The following is a 20,777-nucleotide window of genomic DNA, read 5'->3' on the forward strand; positions in this document are numbered from 1 at the left end:
TACTTACATACGTATACTTTTGTATATCTCTCTTTTTAAACCAGGTATTCCCAATCACCAGTCCTTTTCTCAGCACATAGATCTACAAGCTCTTCACCATTTCCATGTACAACACTGAACACCTCATGTATACCAATTATTCCCTCAGCTACCACATTACTCACCTTTGCATTTAAATCACCCATCACTATAACTTGGTCTCGTGCATCAAAACCACTCACACACTCACTCAGTTGCTCCCAAAACACTTGCCTCTCATGATCTTTCTTCTCATGCCCAGGTGCATATGCACCAATACTCACCCATCTCTCTCCACCCACTTTCAGTTTTTCCCATATCGATCTAGAGTTTACTTTCTTACACTCTATCACATACTCCCACCACTCCTGTTTCAGGAGTAGTGCTACTCCTTCCCTTGCTATTGTCGTTTCACTAACCCCTGACTTTACTCCCAAGACATTCCCAAACCACTCTTCCCCTTTACCCTTGAGCTTCGTTTCACTCAGAGCCAAAACATCCAGGTTCCTTTCCTCAAACATACTAGCTATCTCTCCTTTTTTCTCATCTTGGTTACATCCACACACATTTAGACACCCCAATCTGAGCCTTCGAGGAGGATGAGCACTCCCCGCGTGACTCCTTGTGTTTCCCCTTTTAGAAAGTTAAAATGCAAGGAGGGGAGTGTTTCTAGCCCCCCGCTCCCATCCCCTTTAGTTGCCTTCTATGACACGTGAGGAATGCGTGGGAAGTATTCTTTCTTTATTTTCTTTTTTTTTATTATACTTTGTCGCTGTCTCCCGCGTTTGCGAGGTAGCGCAAGGAAACAGACGAAAGAAATGGCCCAACCCCCCCCCATACACATGTATATATATACGCCCACACACGCAAATATACATACCTACACAGCTTTCCATGGTTTACCCCAGACGCTTCACATGCCTTGATTCAATCCACTGACAGCACGTCAACCCCGGTATACCACATCGCTCCAATTCACTCTATTCCTTGCCCTCCTTTCACCCTCCTGCATGTTCAGGCCCCGATCACACAAAATCTTTTTCACTCCATCTTTCCACCTCCAATTTGGTCTCCCTCTTCTCCTTGTTCCCTCCACCTCCGACACATATATCCTCTTGGTCAATCTTTCCTCACTCATCCTCTCCATATGCCCAAACCACTTCAAAACACCCTCTTCTGCTCTCTCAACCACGCTCTTTTTATTTCCACACATCTCTCTTACCCTTACGTTACTCACTCGATCAAACCACCTCACACCACACATTGTCCTCAAACATCTCATTTCCAGCACATCCATCCTCCTGCGCACAACTCTATCCATAGCCCACGCCTCGCAACCATACAACATTGTTGGAACCACTATTCCTTCAAACATACCCATTTTTGCTTTCCGAGATAATGTTCTCGACTTCCACACATTCTTCAAGGCCCCCAGGATTTTCGCCCCCTCCCCCACCCTATGATCCACCTCTGCTTCCATGGTTCCATCCGCTGCCAGATCCACTCCCAGATATCTAAAACACTTCACTTCCTCCAGTTTTTCTCCATTCAAACTCACCTCCCAATTGACTTGACCCTCAACCCTACTGTACCTAATAACCTTGCTCTTATTCACATTTACTCTTAACTTTCTTCTTCCACACACTTTTCCAAACTCAGTCACCAGCTTCTGCAGTTTCTCACATGAATCAGCCACCAGCACTGTATCATCAGCGAACAACAACTGACTCACTTCCCAAGCTCTCTCATCCCCAACAGACTTCATACTTGCCCCTCTTTCCAAAACTCTTGCATTTACCTCCCTAACAACCCCATCCATAAACAAATTAAACAACCATGGAGACATCACACACCCCTGCTGCAAACCTACATTCACTGAGAATCAATCACTTTCCTCTCTTCCTACACGTACACATGCCTTACATCCTCGATAAAAACTTTTCACTGCTTCTAACAGCTTTCTTGATGTCCCTTTATATTCATGTGGGTATGGCCTCAGATTTCATAAAGCTTGTCTTAATGTGAGAACAGTAGGCTTTGAAAGATGAAAAAGCAATCCTCTACCATAGATAGAGACCAAAAAATATCTGTTTACCCCCCCCACTCTTTCTCTTTTTCATTAGCCTCACAAGTATTACAATGGTTGAAGAAGGTGAATTCATATGGATACACCCAATTTTGAGAATGAAACCATGCCTTAAACCCCATTGAGCGAATGCTGTTTCAGATGCTCATAGGGATCTGCTTATGGCAGAGTTGATTTTTCCATCCTTAAAAACCTATTTTTGAAAGCATTGATTACACTATGAACATAGAATTTAGTTACTTTTGGGTTTTTCAAATTAGGAACACAGAAGTATTGCTAAATCACAAATATGTATATGATGGTATCACATACTGTACTCATGATTTTTACTTGTTTGTTTCTTAATCAAATAAATACTCATAAAAATTAAAATAATATGTAATCAGGTTTCAGTGAAATTTGTATTTACTTGTTGATTTCTTTCAGAAAGCAGTGATGGTGAATCCTAAGCCCCTCAAAGCAACAAAAGCACAGGTAGTCAGTATCTGGAAAAACATGACTGTTCAGGAGCTTGCAGATGTAATTGGGAGAGATCTAGGTATGTAGTAGTGTTTTGTAATTCTTATTATTGGTGACTTGTATTACATGCATGTTTTCCCAATGTAAAGAATCATAGTGGGGTATCTTATCTGAACCTTCTCCGTAAACTTTGGATCCTGAATGTCTCTACAGATTCCTAACAGAAGAAGGAGTCATGGGGGGGAGCTCTCATCCTCCTCAAAGTCTCAGATTGGGGTGTCTAAATATGTGTGGATGTAACCAAGATGAGAAAAAAGGAGAGATAGGTAGTATGTTTGAGGAAAGGAACCTAGATGTTTTGGCTCCGATTGAAACGAAGCTCAAGGGTAAAGGGGAAGAGTGGTTTTGGAATGTTTTGGGAGTAAAGTCAGGGGTTGGTGAGAGGACAAGAGCAAGGGAAGGAGTAGCACTACTCCTGAAACAGGAGTTGTGGGAGTATGTGATAGAGTGTAAATCAGTAGACTCTAGATTGATATGGGCAAAACTGAAAGTGGATGGAGAGAGATGGGTGATTATTGGTGCATATGCATCTGGGCATGAGAAGAAAGATCATGAGAGGCAAGTGTTTTGGGAGCAGCTGAATGAGTGTGTTAGTGGTTTGGATGCACGAGACCAGGTTATAGTGATGGGTGATTTGAATGCAAAGGTTAGTAATGTGGCAGTTGAGGGAACAATTGGTGGACATGGGGTGTTCAGTATTGTAAATGGATTTGTGTGCTGAAAAAGGACTTGTGATTGGGAATCCCTGGTTTAAAAAGAGAGATGTACATGATTATACTTATGTAAGCATGAGAGATGGCCAGAGAGCGTTATTGGATTATGTGTTAATTGATAGGCGCGTGAAAGAGAGACTTTTGGCTATTAATGTGCTGAGAGGTGCAACTGGAGGGATATCAGATCATTATTTGATCTTGTGGAGGTGAAGGTGAAGATTTGTAGAGGTTTTCAGAAAAGAAGAGAGAATGTTGGGGTGAAGTGAGTGGTGAGAGTAAGTGAGCTTGGGAAGGACTTGTGTAAGGAAGTGCCAAGAGAGACTGAGTACAGAATGGAAAAAGGTGAGAGCAAAGGATGTAAGGGGAGTGGGGGAGGAATAGGATGTATTTAGGGAGGCAGTGATGGCTTGCGCAAAAGATGCTTGTAGCATGAGAAGCGTGGGAGGTGGGCAGATTAGAAAGGGTAGTGAGGGGTGTTGAGAAAGTAAGAATATTAGTGAAAGAGAAGTGAGAAGCATTTGGAAGATTTTTGCAGGGAAACAGTGCAAATGAGTGGGAGATGTATAAAAGAAAGAGGCAGGAGGTCAAGAGAAAGGTACAAGAGATGAAGAAGAGGGCAAATGAGAGTTGGGGTGAGAGAGTATCATTAGATTTTAGGGAGAATAGAAAGATGTTTAATGCAAATGCAAATAATGCAAATGACTGGGAGTTGTATAAAAGAAAGAGCAGGAGGTCAAGAGAAAGGTGCAAGAGGTGAAAAAGAGGGCAAATGAGAGTTGATGTGAGAGAATATCATTAAATTTTAGGGAGAATAAAAAGATGTTTTGGAAGGAGGTAAATAAAGTGCATAAGACAAGGGAACAAATGGGAACTTCAGTGAAGGGGGCTAATGGGAAGGTGATAACAAGTAGTGGTGATGTGAGGAGTTGGAGTGAGTATTTTGAAGGTTTGTTCAATGTGTTTGATGATAGAGTGGCAGATATAGGGTGTTTTGGTCGAGGTGGTGTGCAAAGTGAGAGGGTTAGGGAGAATGATTTGATAAACAGAGAAGAGGTAGTAAAAGCATTGCGGAAGATGAAAGCTGGCAAGGCAGCGGGTTTGGATGGTATTGCAGTAGAATTTATTAAGAAATGGGGTGACTGTATTGTTGACTGGTTGGTAAGGTTATTTAATGTATGTATGACTTATGGTGAGGTGCTTGAGGATTGGAGGAATGCTTGCATAGGGCCATTGTACAAAGGCAAAGGGGATAAAAGTGAGTGCTCAAATTACAGAGGTATAAGTTTATTGAGTATTCCTGGGAAATTATATGGGAGGGTATTGATTGAGAGGGTGAAGGCATGTACAGAGCATCAGATTGGGGAAGAGGAGTGTGGTTTCAGAAGTGGTAGAGGATGTGTGGATCAGGTGTTTGCTTTGAAGAATGTATGTGAGAAATACTTAGAAAAGCAAAGGGATTTGTATGTAGCATTTATGGATCTGAAGAAGGCATATGATAGAGTTGATAGAGATGCTCTGTGGAAGGTATTAAGAATATATGGTGTGGGAGGCAAGTTGCTAAAAGCAGTGAAAAGTTTTTATGGATGATGTAAGGCATGTGTACGGGTAGGAAGAGAGGAAAGTGATTGGCTCTCAGTGAATGTTAGTTTCCAGCAGGGGTGTGTGATGTCTCCATGGTTGTTTAATTTGTATATGGATGGGGTTGTTAGGGAGGTGAATGCAAGAGTTTTGGAAAGAAGGGCAAGTATGCAGTCTGTTGTGGATGAGAGAGCTTGGGAAGTGAGTCAGTTATTGTTCACTGATGATACAGCAGTGGTGGCTGATTCATGTGAGAAACTACAGAAGCCGGTGACTGAGTTTGGTAAAGTGTGTGAAAGAAGAAAGCTGAGAGTAAATGTGAATAAGAGCAAGGTTATTAGGTACAATAGGGTTGAGGGACAAGTCAATTGGAAGGTAAGTTTGAATGGAGAAAAACTGGAGGAAGTGAAGTGTTTTAGATATCTGGGAGTGGATTTGGCAGCGGATGGAACCATGGAAGCGGAAGTGAATCATAGGGTGGGGGAGGGGGTGAAAGTTCTGGGAGTGTTGAAGAATTTGTGGAAGTCGAGAACTTTATTTCGGGAAGCAAAAATGGGTATGTTTGAAGGAATAGTGGTTCCGACAATGTTATATGGTTGTGAGGTGTGGGCTATAGATAGAGTTGTGCGGAGGAGGGTGGATGTGCTGGAAATGAGATGTTTGAGGACAATATGTGGTGTGAGGTGGTTTGATCTAGTAAGTAATGATAGGGTAAGAGAGATGTGTGGTAATAAAAAAAAGTGTGGATGAGAGAGCAGAAGAGGGTGTTCTGAAATGGTTTTGTCACATGGAGAGAATGAGTGAGGAAAGATTGGCCAAGAGGATATATGTGTCAGAGGTGGAGGGAACAAGGAGAAGTGGGAGACCAAATTGGAGGTGGAAAGATGGAGTGAAAAAGATTTTGAGCGATTGGGGCCTGAACATGCGGGAGGGTGAAAGGCGTGCAAGGAATAGATTGAATTGGAATGATGTGGTATATCGGGGTTGATGCGCTGTCAATGGATTTAACCAGGGCGTGTGAAGCATCTGGGGTAAACAATGGAAAGTTCTGTGGGGCCTGGATGTGGAAAGGGAGCTGTGGTTTCAGTGCATTATACATGACTGCTAGAGACTGAGTGTGAACGAATGTGGCCTTTGTTGTCTTTTCGTAGTGCTACCTCGCACACATGAGGGAGGAGGGGGCTGTTATTTCATGTGTGGTGGGGTGGCATTGGGAATGAATAAAGGCAGACAGTATGAAGTATGTATATATATATATATATATTGATGAGAACTGCTATTGACGTTTGTGTAAATAAATTATACATTTCCTTTTTCCATAGCCAGAGTTTGAACCATTATGTGACATTCATTTTTTCATTCATTTCAAGCTAGAAGTTTCAGTTTTCTAAATTGTTTCTTACATTTTTCATTTATATATATATGTATGTGTGTGTGTGTGTGTGTATATGTGCGTATGTATGTGTATGTGTGTGTATGTGTATATGTATATATATATGTATAATATCCCTGGGGATAGGGGTGAAAGAATACTTCCCACGTATTCCTCGCGTGTCGTAGAAAGCGACTAGAGGGGACGGGAGCGGGGGGCCAGAAATCCTCCCCTCCTTGTATTAACTTCCTAAAATGGGAAACAGAAGAAGGAGTCACGCGGGGAGTGCTCATCCTCCTCGAAGGCTCAGCGTGGGGTGCCTAAATGTGTGTGGATGTAACCAAGATGTGAAAAAAGGAGAGATAGGTAGTATGTTTGAGGAAAGGAACCTGGATGTTTTGGCTCTGAGTGAAACGAAGCTCAAGGGTAAAGGGGAAGAGTGGTTTGGGAATGTCTGGGGAGTAAAGTCAGGGGTTAGTGAGAGGACAAGAGCAAGGGAAGGAGTAGCAATACTCCTGAAACAGGAGTTGTGGGAGTATGTGATAGAATGTAAGAAAGTAAATTCTCGATTAATATGGGTAAAACTGAAAGTTGATGGAGAGAGGTGGGTGATTATTGGTGCATATGCACCTGGGCATGAGAAGAAAGATCATGAGAGGCAAGTGTTTTGGGAGCAGCTGAATGAGTGTGTTAGTGGTTTTGATGCACGAGACCGGGTTATAGTGATGGGTGATTTGAATGCAAAGGTGAGTAATGTGGCAGTTGAGGGAATAATTGGTATACATGGGGTGTTCAGTGTTGTAAATGGAAATGGTGAAGAGCTTGTAGATTTATGTGCTGAAAGAGGACTGATGATTGGGAATACCTGGTTTTAAAAGCGAGATATACATAAGTATACTTATGTAAGTAGGAGAGATGGCCAGAGAGCGTTATTGGATTACGTGTTAATTGACAGGCGTGCGAAAGAGAGACTTTTGGATGTTAATGTGCTGAGAGGTGCAACTGGAGGGATGTCTGATCATTATCTTGTGGAGGCTAAGGTGAAGATTTGTATGGGTTTTCAGAAAAGAAGAGTGAATGTTGGGGTGAAGAGGGTGGTGAGAGTAAGTGAGCTTGGGAAGGAGACATGTGTGAGGAAGTACCAGGAGAGACTGAGTACAGAATGGAAAAAGGTGAGAACAATGGAAGTAAGGGGAGTGGGGGAGGAATGGGATGTATTTAGGGAATCAGTGATGGATTGTGCAAGAGATGCTTGTGGCATGAGAAGAGTGGGAGGTGGGTTGATTAGAAAGGGTAGTGAGTGGTGGGATGGAGAAGTGGGAGTATTAGTGAAAGAGAAGAGAGAGGCATTTGGACGATTTTTGCAGGGAAAAAATGCAATTGAGTGGGAGATGTATAAAAGAAAGAGACAGGAGGTCAAGAGAAAGGTGCAAGAGGTGAAAAAAAGGGCAAATGAGAGTTGGGGTGAGAGAGTATCATTAAATTTTAGGGAGAATAAAAAGATGTTCTGGAAGGAGGTAAATAAAGTGCGTAAGACAAGGGAGCAAATGGGAACTTCAGTGAAGGGCGCAAATGGGGAGGTGATAACAAGTAGTGGTGATGTGAGAAGGAGATGGAGTGAGTATTTTGAAGGTTTGTTGAATGTGTTTGATGATAGAGTGGCAGATATAGGGTGTTTTGGTCGAGGTGGTGTGCAAAGTGAGAGGGTTAGGGAAAATGATTTGGTAAACAGAGAAGAGGTAGTGAAAGCTTTGCGGAAGATGAAAGCCGGCAAGGCAGCAGGTTTGGATGGTATTGCAGTGGAATTTATTAAAAAAGGTGGTGACTGTATTGTCGACTGGTTGGTAAGGTTATTTAATGTATGTATGACTCATGGTGAGGTGCCTGAGGATTGGCGGAATGCGTGCATAGTGCCATTGTACAAAGGCAAAGGGGATAAGAGTGAGTGCTCAAATTACAGAGGTATAAGTTTGTTGAGTATTCCTGGTAAATTATATGGGAGGGTATTGATTGAGAGGGTGAAGGCATGTACAGAGCATCAGATTGGGGAAGAGCAGTGTGGTTTCAGAAGTGGTAGAGGATGTGTGGATCAGGTGTTTGCTTTGAAGAATGTAAGTGAGAAATACTTAGAAAAGCAAATGGATTTGTATGTAGCATTTATGGATCTGGAGAAGGCATATGATAGAGTTGATAGAGATGCTCTGTGGAAGGTATTAAGAATATATGGTGTGGGAGGAAAGTTGTTAGAAGCAGTGAAAAGTTTTTATCGAGGATGTAAGGCATGTGTACGTGTAGGAAGAGAGGAAAGTGATTGGTTCTCAGTGAATGTAGGTTTGCGGCAGGGGTGTGTGATGTCTCCATGGTTGTTTAATTTGTTTATGGATGGGGTTGTTAGGGAGGTAAATGCAAGAGTTTTGGAAAGAGGGGCAAGTATGAAGTCTGTTGGGGATGAGAGAGCTTGGGAAGTGAGTCAGTTGTTGTTCGCTGATGATACAGCACTGGTGGCCGATTCATGTGAGAAACTGCAGAAGCTGGTGACTGAGTTTGGTAAAGTGTGTGGAAGAAGAAAGTTAAGAGTAAATGTGAATAAGAGCAAGGTTATTAGGTACAGTAGGGTTGAGGGTCAAGTCAATTGGGAGGTGAGTTTGAATGGAGAAAAACTGGAGGAAGTGAAGTGTTTTAGATATCTGGGAGTGGATCTGGCAGCGGATGGAACCATGGAAGCGGAAGTGGATCATAGGGTGGGGGAGGGGGCGAAAATTCTGGGGGCCTTGAAGAATGTGTGGAAGTCGAGAACATTATCTCGGAAAGCAAAAATGGGTATGTTTGAAGGAATAGTGGCTCCAACAATGTTGTATGGTTGCGAGGCGTGGGCTATGGATGGAGTTGTGCGCAGGAGGATGGATGTGCTGGAAATGAGATGTTTGAGGACAATGTGTGGTGTGAGGTGGTTTGATCGAGTGAGCAACGTAAGGGTAAGAGAGATGTGTGGAAATAAAAAGAGCGTGGTTGAGAGAGCAGAAGAGGGTGTTTTGAAGTGGTTTGGGCACATGGAGAGGATGAGTAAGGAAAGATTGACCAAGAGGATATATGTGTCGGAGGTGGAGGGAGCAAGGAGAAGAGGGAGACCAAATTGGAGGTGGAAAGATGGAGTGAAAAAGATTTTGTGTGATCGGGGCCTGAACATGCAGGAGGGTGAAAGGAGGGCAAGGAATAGAGTAAATTGGAGCGATGTGGTGTACCGGGGTTGACGTGCTGTCAGTGGATTGAATCAAGGGATGTGAAGCGTCTGGGGTAAACCATGGAAAGCTGTGTAGGTATGTATATTTGCGTGTGTGGACGTATGTATATACATGTGTATGGGGGGGTTGGGCCATTTCTTTCGTCTGTTTCCTTGCGCCACCTCGCAAACGCTGGAGACAGCGACAAAGTATAAAAAAAAAAAGAGAGAGAGAGAGAGAGAGAGAGAGAGAGAGAGAGAGAGAGAGAGAGAGAGATGCTCTGTGGAAGGTATTAAGAATATATGGTATTAAGAATATATTTGTATGCTACATACAAATCCATTTGCTTTTCTAAGTATTTCTCACATACATTCTTCAAAGTAAACACCTGATCCACACATCCTCTACCACTTCTGAAACCACACTGCTCTTTCCCAATCTGATGCTCTGTACATGCCTTCACCCTCTCAATCAATACCCTCCCATATAATTTACCAGGAATACTCAACAAACTTATACCTCTGTAATTTGAGCACTCACTCTTATCCCCTTTGCCTTTGTACAATGGCACTATGCACGCATTCCGCCAATCCTCAGGCACCTCACCATGAGTCATACATACATTAAATAACCTTACCAACCAGTCAACAATACAGTCACCCCCTTTTTTAATAAATTCCACTGCAATACCATCCAAACCTGCTGCCTTGCCGGCTTTCATCTTCCGCAAAGCTTTCACTACCTCTTCTCTGTTTACCAAATCATTTTCCCTAACCCTCTCACTTTGCACACCACCTCGACCAAAACACCCTATATCTGCCACTCTATCATCAAACACATTCAACAAACCTTCAAAATACTCCTCCATCTCCTTCTCACATCACCACTACTTGTTATCACCTCCCCATTTGCGCCCTTCACTGAAGTTCCCATTTGCTCCCTTGTATATATACATGTGTTTGTGGGTGGATGGGCCATTCTTTTGTCTGTTTCCTTGCGCTACCTCGCTAATGCGGTAGACAGTGACAAAGCAAAATAAAAAAATTAATAAGAAAGATGTTTTGGAAGGAGGTAAATAAAGTGCGTAAGACAAGAGATCAAATGGGAACATCAGTGAAGGGGACTGATTGGCAGGTAATAAAAAGTAGTGGTGATGTGAGAAGGAGATGGAGTGAGTATTTTGAAGGTTTGTTGAATGTGTTAGATGATAGAGTGGCACATATAGGGTGTTTTTGTTGAGATGGTGTGCGTAGTGAGAGGGTTAGGGAGAATGATTTGGTAAACAGAGAAGAGGTAGCAAAAGCTTTGCGGAAGATTAAAGCCTGCAAGGCATCGGGTTTGGATGGTATTGCAGTGGAACTTATTAAAAAAGGGGTTGACTGTGTTGTTGACTAGTTGATAAGGATATTTAATGTATGACCCTTGGTGACGTGCCTGAGGATTGGCGGAATGCATGTATAGTGCCATTGTTCAATGGCAAAGTGGATAAAGGTGAGTGCTCAAATTACAGAGGTATAAGTTTGTTGAGTATTCCTGGGAAATTAGATGGGAGGGCATTGATTGAGAGGGTGAAAGCATGTACAGAGCATCAGATTGGGGAAGAGCAGTGTGGTTTTAGAAGTGGTAGAGGATGTGTGGATCAGGTGTTTGCTTTGAGGAATGTATGTGAAAAATACTTAGAAAAGCAAATGGTTTTGTATGTCGCATTTATGGATCTGGAGAAGGCATATGATAGAGTTGATAGAGATGCTCTCTGGAAGGTACTAAGAATATATGGTGTGGGAGGCAAGTTGCTAAAAGCAGTGAAAAGTTTTTATCGAGGATGTAAGGCATGTGTACGAGTAGGAAGAGAGGATGATTGGTTCTTAGTGAATGTCGGTTTATGGCAGGGGTGCGTGATGTCTCCATGGTGTTTAATTTGTTTGTGGATAGGGTTGTTAGGGAGGTGAATGCAAGAGTTTTGGAGAGAGGGGCAAGTATGCTGTTTGTTGTGGGTGAGGGAGCTTGCGAAGTGAGTCAGTTGTTGTTCTCTGATGATACAGCGCTGGTGGCTGATTCATGTGAGAAACTGCAGAAGCTGGTGACTGAGTTTGGTAAAGTGTGTGAAAGAAGAAAGCTGAGAGTAAATGTGAATAAGAGCAAGGTTATTAGGTACAGTAGGGTTGATGGACAAGTCAACTGGGAGGTAAGTTTGAATGGAGGAAAACTGGAGGAAGTGAAGTGTTTTAGATACCTGAGAGTGGATTTGGCAGCAGATGGAACCATGGAAGCAGAAGTGAGTCACAGGCTGGGGGAGGGGGCAAAAGTTCTGGGAGTGTTGAAAAATGTGTAGAAGGCGAGAACATTATCTCAGAAAGCAAAAATTGGTATGTTTGAAGGAATAGTGGTTCCAAGAATGTTATATGGTTGCGAGGCATAGGCTATAGATAGGGTTTTGCAGAGGAGGGTGGATGTGTTGGAAATGAGATGTTTGAGGACAATATGTGATGTGAGGTGGTTTGATCGAGTAAGTAATGAAAGGGTAAGAGAGATGTGTGGTAATAAAATGAGTGTGGTTGAGAAAGCGGAAGAGGGTGTTTTGAAATGGTTTGGTCACATGAAGAGAATGAGTGAGGAAAGATTGACAAAGAGGGTATATGTGTTTGAGGTGGAGGGAACGAGAAGTGGGAGACCAAATTGGAGGTGGAAAGATGGAGTGAAAAAGATTTTGAGTGATTGGGGCCTGAACATGCAGGAGGGTGAAAGATGTGGAAGGAATAGAGTGAATTGGAACGATGTCTTATACTGGGGTCGATGTGCTGTCAGTGGATTTAACCAGGGCATGTGAAGCATCTGGGGTAAACCATGGAAAGTTTTGTGGTGCCTAGATGGGGAAAAGGAGCTGTGGTTTCGGTGCATTATGCATGACAGCTAGAGACTGAGTGTGAACGAATGGGGCCTTTGTTGTCTCTTCCTAGCGCTAACTTGCGCACATGCAGGGGGAGGGGGTTGTCATTTCATGTGTGGTAGGGTGGCAACGGGAATGAATAAAGGCGGTAAGTATGAATTGTGTAACTGTGTACATATGTATATATCTGTGTATGTTTATATATGTATATATTGAAATGTATAGGTATGTATATGTGCATGTGTGGATGTGTATATATATACTTGTGTATGTTGGTGGGTTGGGCCATTCTTTCATCTGTTTCCTTGTGCTACCTCTCTAACGCAGGAGACAGCATCAAAGTATAATCAAATAAATAAGATGAATAAATAATATCTCGTATGTTTTTTTTTTTTAGTAAACTCTGCTCATGAAGTTGTTGCTTTAACTATAGGCAAGGGAGAACATGACTCATTATTCTTAGGGTGCACGTAAAACCTGACTGTAGTTTGTCCTGAGAGTAGTCTGAAAATTCTACTTAGAGTCATTGCTTTCATTAGCAACTAAGCCATAACCATCTTTTGCAAGTGTCTGTGACACCATGCCATCAAAATTCCTATTCTCAGATGCCACAAAATTGCTTATGTTCCAGAAGTCATTCTCATATGAGGTTTTAAGCTTGTTAAGGTTAAATTTATCAGTGAGTTTGTTACCTTCATTTGGCATGTTTTGACCTAAAAAAAAATTAACATGGAAATGAAGCACTGATATATGAGCGTACTTTTGACTGGGCAATGTTGTTTTTTGTATCTGGTCAGCCATGTAATTTCTGGATCCAGGTTGAATTTCTTTGTGTTGATTTTCTGTATTGTTTTTGTGAATGACTTATAGGGAGTCATACATTACTGTTCATTCCTTTTAGGTATTACTGGAATCTAAGATACTGCACTGGTTCCTGTAGATATTCTTTGTAGTACATAAATATGGTTAAATGTATGTACTTTCTTATCATTCAAGAAGGGTAATAGCAGTTGCTCTGGGAAGTCATGGATTGTTGATCATCTTTTTCTCATATTAAGATTTTTTATACTTAATTACTTCACCCATCATAAGTTATCATCAGGATCCAGTGAGGAATTGACCATATTCGTTCACATCAATGCATATTTTGTTCATATCAGTACATGTAATAATGTATAATGTATTGAAACCAGGCCCAACTGACTGTTCCATGCATTACTTTGCCCACATTGTAAGCCTATGTCCAGCTCACTGACAGCACATTCCCTACCATATACAACATTGATGTAATTCATTCTATGCCATGCATGCATCTCACCATCCTGAATGTCCAGGCCCTGCTATCCCAAAGCCTTTTTCATTTCATCCTTGCAAGTGCACCCAGGTCTTCCTTCCCTCTTGTTTCCTTCACTTCCAAGCCATACATCCTCATAGTCAGGGTTTCTTTGCTCATTGTCTGCACACTCACGCACACACACACACACACACACACACACACACACACACACACACACACACACACACACACACACACACACACACACACACACACACACACACACACACACACACACACACACACACACACACACACACACACACACACACACACACACACACACACACACACGAGTCAGAAGCTTCAGTCACAAACAAAAGTCCACATCGATGCCAGGCCGTGATTAAGATATAGAGAGGTTAAAGAGAAAAAGAAGAGACAAGGGAAAGTATTTGAATTTTGAAGGAAGTGAAAAATCTGTCTTTTGAAATGTGCTTGGTCATAGTTATTGGGAAAGACATGAGAGGGTAGGGAGTTTCAAAGCTTTGAGGTATAAGGAAAAAAATCAGTTATCAAAACAGCCTCCCCTTGAGTTGCCAATGGCCACACAGTAATCATGTGACACAGCAGCTTGCAAAGTATTGTATGGTCTTGCTAGTGGAGGTGACACACAGGCAGCCAGCTCTCAGGAGCAAAAACAAAAGTAATACCCATCGAGGAGGGAAAGTGAACCAACATTGCGGTGAAGGGCAAGTAGGTCTAGTTTTGAAGTTGGCCAGAGAGACTTTATGAGTCGGACAGCTTCTGACTGCTCTGTCAAGTAAGAATTCAGAGCTAGAACCATCCCAGATGTGAGAGCAGCTCTCCATACAAGGATGTATCAATCCTTTTTATAAACAGAGCAACTGATCAGAAGAAAAGAAATTTCGACATCTAAATGACTCTCAGTTTCTTAGAGGCAGACTTTGCTATTTCCTTATGTGGGGTTTTCAAGAAAGAGTGGATGTTACATTAATACCAAGTATGTTCATTGAGTCAGGAGGTGGAATAACAGAACCATCAAAGGTGAGAGGAAAGCTCTGAGGAATTTTCGATAGAGAGATGGATAAAAACTGGGTCCTGGAGGCATTAAACCTAACCAGATTTCATCTGTCCCTCGGAGATATCCTGTTCAAACCTGAGTTTATTGAGGAGATTGTGTCAGGATAAAATGCAGATTGAGTGAGATGAGCAGACTTGATGGTTGTAGAGGAATGCTGTGTTGAGTCATCAGCATATGAGTGCATTTGGTTATTTGTGAAGGAAAGGAAATTCTTGATAAAAAGGAAAAAAAGTGGAGACAGGATGGAGAGAGATCAGCCAAAGAGGAAGCTAGGTATAAGGAAGCAAAGTGAGGAAGGGAAGCCAAAAGTGGGGGGCTTAAGAGATGAGACCACAATGCCAGACCCTCTCATTAACTTTAAATAAGTCAAGGGCAACTACATAAGGTTCCCCAAAATCTTTCAGCAATGATGATGAGACATTAGTAATGTAGGAAAGAATATCACCTGTAGATCTCACCTTATGGAAGTCATACTGGTGATCAGAGAGAGACTGCGAGATTCAAGCTGTCTGAGGATATAGGAGTTTAGGAGGGATTCAAAAACTTTGGAAGTGATAGATATCAAAGCAACAGGACAATAGTTAGAAGGGTCAGAACAGTCACCCTTTTTAGGGATGGGATGTACCAATGCCTGCTTCCAAGGAGAAGGAAAAATTCTAGTTTTTCAACAGAAACCAAACATACGAGAAAGCACAGGTGCAGGTTCAGAGGCTCATTCTTTCAGTACATGGGGATGGTTGCCACCAAGTCCATAAGCCTTTCATGTGTCCAGAGAGACAAGTGTTTTTCCAAAAGTTTGAAAAGAGATAATATGAATGGAATTAGGATTTCTAGTTAGAGGAGCGTCAGGGGTGAAGGATTGTCATAGTCATCCTAGGTTCAGTTATAGGAGAAATGGAAACCAAAGACAGTTGCTTTGTCTGTGGGAGAGACACCTATTGTACTGTCAGAACAGAAAGGTGAAAGGAAAGGTAGAGCAACTGAAGTTGTTAGTAATGCCCTTGGCTAAAGACCAGGAGGACCTGTCAGTGGATGACAAGGAGAGGTTATTGCACTTCCTTTGAATATAGGAATGCTTTACCTCATGGGTAATATACTTGAAATGACTGCTGGTCGTGATAAATGCTAAATGGAAGTCGGAGGAAGGAGAGGTTTTCCAAACCCAATATGCCTGATCCCTTGCCTGAATGGCCTCAGAACAGGAACAGTTGAACCATGGATAGGAAGAAGTTGTCTTGGAGGAAGAAAGGATAAATGCTTCCATTCTTGCTGCACTAATCTCAGCTATGCAGTTGGCAGAGATAGAAGCATCACCACATAAGAGACAGTAATTTACCTAAGGAAAGTCAGAAAAGATTTTTCATTCAATTAGCTTTGTTTAGATGCCAATATTTACACTGAGAAGGGGCTGCTTGGGAGCAAAATGCCATTGAAATACATAGATTTATGAGAATGTGGACATGTGAACTAATTGGGGCAAGAATGTGTAGTTACAGCATAAAGGATTAGAGGTGAAAAAGCAGATTTAGAATATTAGGAGAGTACAGTAAACCCTCGATTTAACAGACTAATAAGGGGAAGGGATGTCTGTTAATGCCAAAAGCCAGTTAAATTGAATGTAACATATTTCTGTACCACATTTAAGTCCACACACTTTCTTTTAACTCCTCTATCACTGTAGGGTTTAGTGTGTAGTATGATGGTTGGGTGGCAGGCACCCAGCAGTGTAGGACCACTTGCCTGGCAGTTGGAGGCAGGAGTCTGGAGTCAGACTGAGATAGAGGTGATGTGACCCCTCTCCCATGAAAGAATACTTCTTTATAATGAGGTGAGGATGGACTACCTGCTTTCATTGCACGGTTTACTTGGTGCATTGAGTAGGATTCGAACCTAATGGAAAAATCCCAAGATATCGCAAGGCTGCTCACTTTCTTCAGGAGATGGGATGCACCCAAGGAAATTGTCTCAGATGGGGGAACCAGTCTAAACAGCAAGAAAATGGAAGCTTTCTACAAAAAAATGGAGAATCATGGCCTGCATCTCCTCAGCCCACTTCCCCCAGTTTGATGGACATGCCGAACCAGCCTTAAAGGCAGCCAAATGGGTGTTCAGGGGCAACGTGTGTGTTGGAGGCAGCCTGCATAACAGCTAAGCAACTCAGGCTATGCTCCAATATCTCGACACCCCCCTTAGAGAGGAGGATAAATCACCTACCCAGCTGGGAGCAGGAAGACAGTTGCAAGATGTTGTCCTGGAGCCCCAGCAGCATTGTCTGATAAGTTGGTGATGGAGAACTGTTCTACGAAACAGGGAGTGGGCCATAGCAGAGAACTAGGCTTGTGTGCAGGGTGGGCCAGCAGGTGACACCACTATGCTGCCCCAGCTGTTTGTGGGCACCCCTGTCTGCATGTAGGACTGTCGCCAGGATGTTGCTTCGAAGTTGTGGGACAGGTCAGGCGTGGTAGGGGAGGGGAAGCCACGTAGACAATTCTCAGTGAAGCTGGACGGCATTCACAGCCTGTCTTTGCGAAACTGACGTTACCAATGTACCAGGTTTTGCCTATCCCCATGACACCCGTTGTTCAAGGTGAGTACCTACCAGCAATGGCTTCATCCCAGTTGTGATGACACACAGCCTAAGGTGGTGGCGCTCTCACCATGTGAGACCCTGCCCTGCACACTTACAAGATTATGTTTATGGTGGCTCCTGTAAAGAGTGAACACATTAATGTGTTGTTATTTATGTTCTCTTTGCACTTAAGAGAAGTGTATCGTTGCTGAGCAGTGATTTTTGTGTATATTTGCCTTTTGTGTATATTTGCCTTGTCGAATTTTAATCTAATTCTTTTTTTTGCTGTTTTCTTGTTTGAAGTTTTCTTTTTGTTAAAACAAAATATCACAATTAGTTACCAAAATCTTGTGGGGGGGGGGTGTAGAGTTTAGTGTGTGTTATGATAGTTGGGCGACGGCCACCCAGCAGCGTGGGAAAGCTCGCCTGACAGTTGGAGGGAGGTGTTAGACTGAGATGGAGGTGATGCCTTTCCTCTCCTGTGAAAGGATGATTCTTTATGATAAAGCGATAATAGACTACCTGCTTTCATTGCGCCTTTTACAATCCCTTGATGCCATTTTGAATTGTAAGGATTGAAAAATTATTTCATAAAAGTCACAATTCTGAAATTTCAGGAACACTATAAACAAACTTGAGACAGACTGAAACTAAAACAAAGCAAGTCTACCCCATGCTACCAAAAACAAGTGCAATATGATATGCGCATGGTGCGGTGTTTGAGATAATTTCATCTTTTAATTTTTGAAATCATTAGTACTTATTTATTAGTACTTATTTATTCATTTATTATACTTGATCACCATTTCCTGCCTCAGCAAGGTAGTGCCAGGAAACACACACACAATTTTCCATCCACTCATATACATGCATATGATTGGGAATACCTGGTTTAAAAAGAGAGATATACATAAGTATACGTATGTGAGTAGGATAGATAGCCAAGAGCAATATTGGATTACGTGTTAATTGATAGGTGCGCAAAAGACTGGCTTTTGGATGTTAATGTGCTGAGAGGTGCAACTGGAGGGATGTCTGATCATTATCTTGTGGAGGCGAAGGTGAAGATTTGTAGAGGTTTTCAGCAAAGAAGAGAGAATGTTGGGGTGAAGAGAGTGGTGAGATTTAGTGAGCTTGGGAAGGAGACTTGTGTGAGGAAGTGCCAGGAGAGACTGAGTACAGAATGAAAAAGGTGAGGGCAAATGATGTAAGGGGAGTGGGGGAGGAATGGGATGTATTTAGGGAAGCAGTGATGGCTTGTGCAAAAGATGCTTGTGCCATAAGAAGCGTGGGAGGTGGGCAGATTAGAAAGGGTAGTGAGTGGTGGGAAGAAGTAAGATTATTAGTGAAAGAGAGGAGAGAGGCATTTGGACGAGTTTTGCTGGGAAATAGTGCAAATGACTGGGAGATGTATAAAAGAAAGAGGTACGAGGTCAAGAGAAAGGTGCAAGGTGAAAAAGAGGGCAAATGAGAGTTGGGATGTGAGAGTATTTTAACTTTCTAAAAGGGGAAACAGAAGGAGTCACGCGGGGAGTGCTCATCCTCCTTGAAGGCTCAGATTGGGGTGTCTGGATGTGTCTGGTGTGTGGATGTAACCAAGATGAGAAAAAAGGAAAGATAGGTAGTATGTTTGAGGAAAGTAACCTGGATGTTTTGGCTCTGAGTGAAACGAAGCTCAAGGGTAAAGGGGAAGAGTGGTTTGGGAATGTCTTGGGAGTAAAGTCAGGGGTTAGTGAGAGGACAAGAGCAAAGGAAGGAGTAGCACTACTCCTGAAAGAGGAGTTGTGGGAGTATGTGATAGAGTGTAAGAAAGTAAACTCTAGATTGATATGGGTAAAACTGAAAGTGGATGGAAAGAGATGGGTGATTATTGGTGCATATGCACCTGGGCATGAGAAGAAAGATCATGAGAGGCAAGTGTTTTGTGAGCAGCTGAGTGTGTTAGTAGTTTTGATGCACGAATCTGGGTTATAGTGATGGTTGATTTGAATGCAAAGGTGAGTAATGTGGCAGTTGAGGGAATAATTGGTGTACATGGGGTGTTCAGTGTTGTAAATGGAAATGATGAAGAGCTTGTAGATTTATGTGCTGAAAAAGGACTGGTGATTGGGAATACCTGGTTTAAAAAGAGAGATATACATAAGTATACGTATGTAAGTAGGAGAGATGGCCAGAGAGTGTTATTGGATTATGTGTTAATTGATAGGCGCGTGAAAGAGGACTTTTGGATGTCAATGTGCTAAGAGGTGCAACTGGAGGGATGTCTGATCATTATCTTGTGGAGGAGAAGGTGAAGATTTGTAGAGGTTTTCAGAAAAGAAGAGACAACGTTGGGGTGAAGAGAGTGGTGAGTAAGTGAGCTTGGGAAGGAGACTTGTGTGAGGAAGTGCTAGGAGAGACTGAGTACAGAATGGAAAAAGGTGAGAACAAAGGGCATAAGGGGAGGGGGGAGGAATCGGATGTATTTAGGGAAGCAGTGATGATTTGCGCAAAAGATGCTTGTGGCATGAGAAGCGTGGGAGGTGGGCAGATTAGAAAGGGTAGTGAGTGGTGGGATGAAGAAGTAAGATTATTAGTGAAAGAGAAGAGAGAGGCATTTGGACAATTTTTGCAGGGAAATAATGCAAATGAGTGGGAGATGTATAAAAGAAAGAGACAGGAGGTCAAGAGAAAGGTGCAAGAGGTGAAAAAGAGGGCAAATTAGAGTTGGGGTGAGAGAATAACATTATGTTTTAGGGAGAATAAAAAGATGTTTTGGAAGGAGGTAAATAAAGTGTGGAAGACAAGGGAATCAATGGGAACTTCAGTGAAGGGGGCTAATGGGGAGGTGATAACAAGTAGTGGTGATGTGAGAAGGAGATGGAGTGAGTATTTTGAAGGTTTGTTGAATGTGTTTGATGATAGAGTGGCAGATATAGGATGTTTTGTTCGAGGTGGTGTGCAAAGTGAGAGGGTTAGGGAAAATGATTTGTTCAACAGGGAAGAGGTAGTAAAAGCTTTGCGGAAGATGGAAGCCGGCAAGGCAGCGGGATTGGATGGTATTGCAGTGGAATTTATTAAAAAACGGGGTGACTGTATTGTTGACTGGTTGGTAAGGTTATTTAATGTATGTATGACTCATGGTGAGGTGCCTTAGGACTGGTGGAATGCTTGCATAGTGCCATTGTACAAAGGCAAAGAGGATAAAAGTGAGTGCTCAAATTACAGAGTTATAAGTTTGTTGAGTATACCTGGGAAATTATATGGGAGAGTATTGATTGAGAGGGTGAAGGCATATACAGAGCATCAGATTGGGGAAGAGCAGTGTGGTTTCAGAAGTGGTAGAGGATGTGTGGATCAGGTGTTTGCTTTGAAGAATGTATGTGAGAAATACTTAGAAAAGCAAATGGATTTGTATGTAGCATTTATGGATCTGGAGAAGGCATATGATAGA

At 42.4% G+C, this 20,777-nt stretch overlaps 1 protein-coding gene across 1 annotated transcript in view; it reads left to right on the forward strand.

Annotated features, from left to right (window-relative positions):
- The window catches only part of mIF2 (mitochondrial translation initiation factor 2), a 266,646-nt gene that overhangs the window by 76,065 nt on the left and 169,804 nt on the right, over positions 1-20,777 (forward strand). The window contains exon 5 of the mRNA XM_071688841.1: positions 2,531-2,642. Within this exon, the coding sequence (XP_071544942.1) occupies positions 2,531-2,642 (112 nt within the window). The remainder of the gene's footprint in view (positions 1-2,530; positions 2,643-20,777) is intronic.

This window comes from Panulirus ornatus, chromosome 46 (genome assembly GCF_036320965.1).
Source record: "Panulirus ornatus isolate Po-2019 chromosome 46, ASM3632096v1, whole genome shotgun sequence".
In the NCBI taxonomy this organism is placed as follows: Eukaryota; Metazoa; Arthropoda; class Malacostraca; order Decapoda; family Palinuridae; genus Panulirus; species Panulirus ornatus.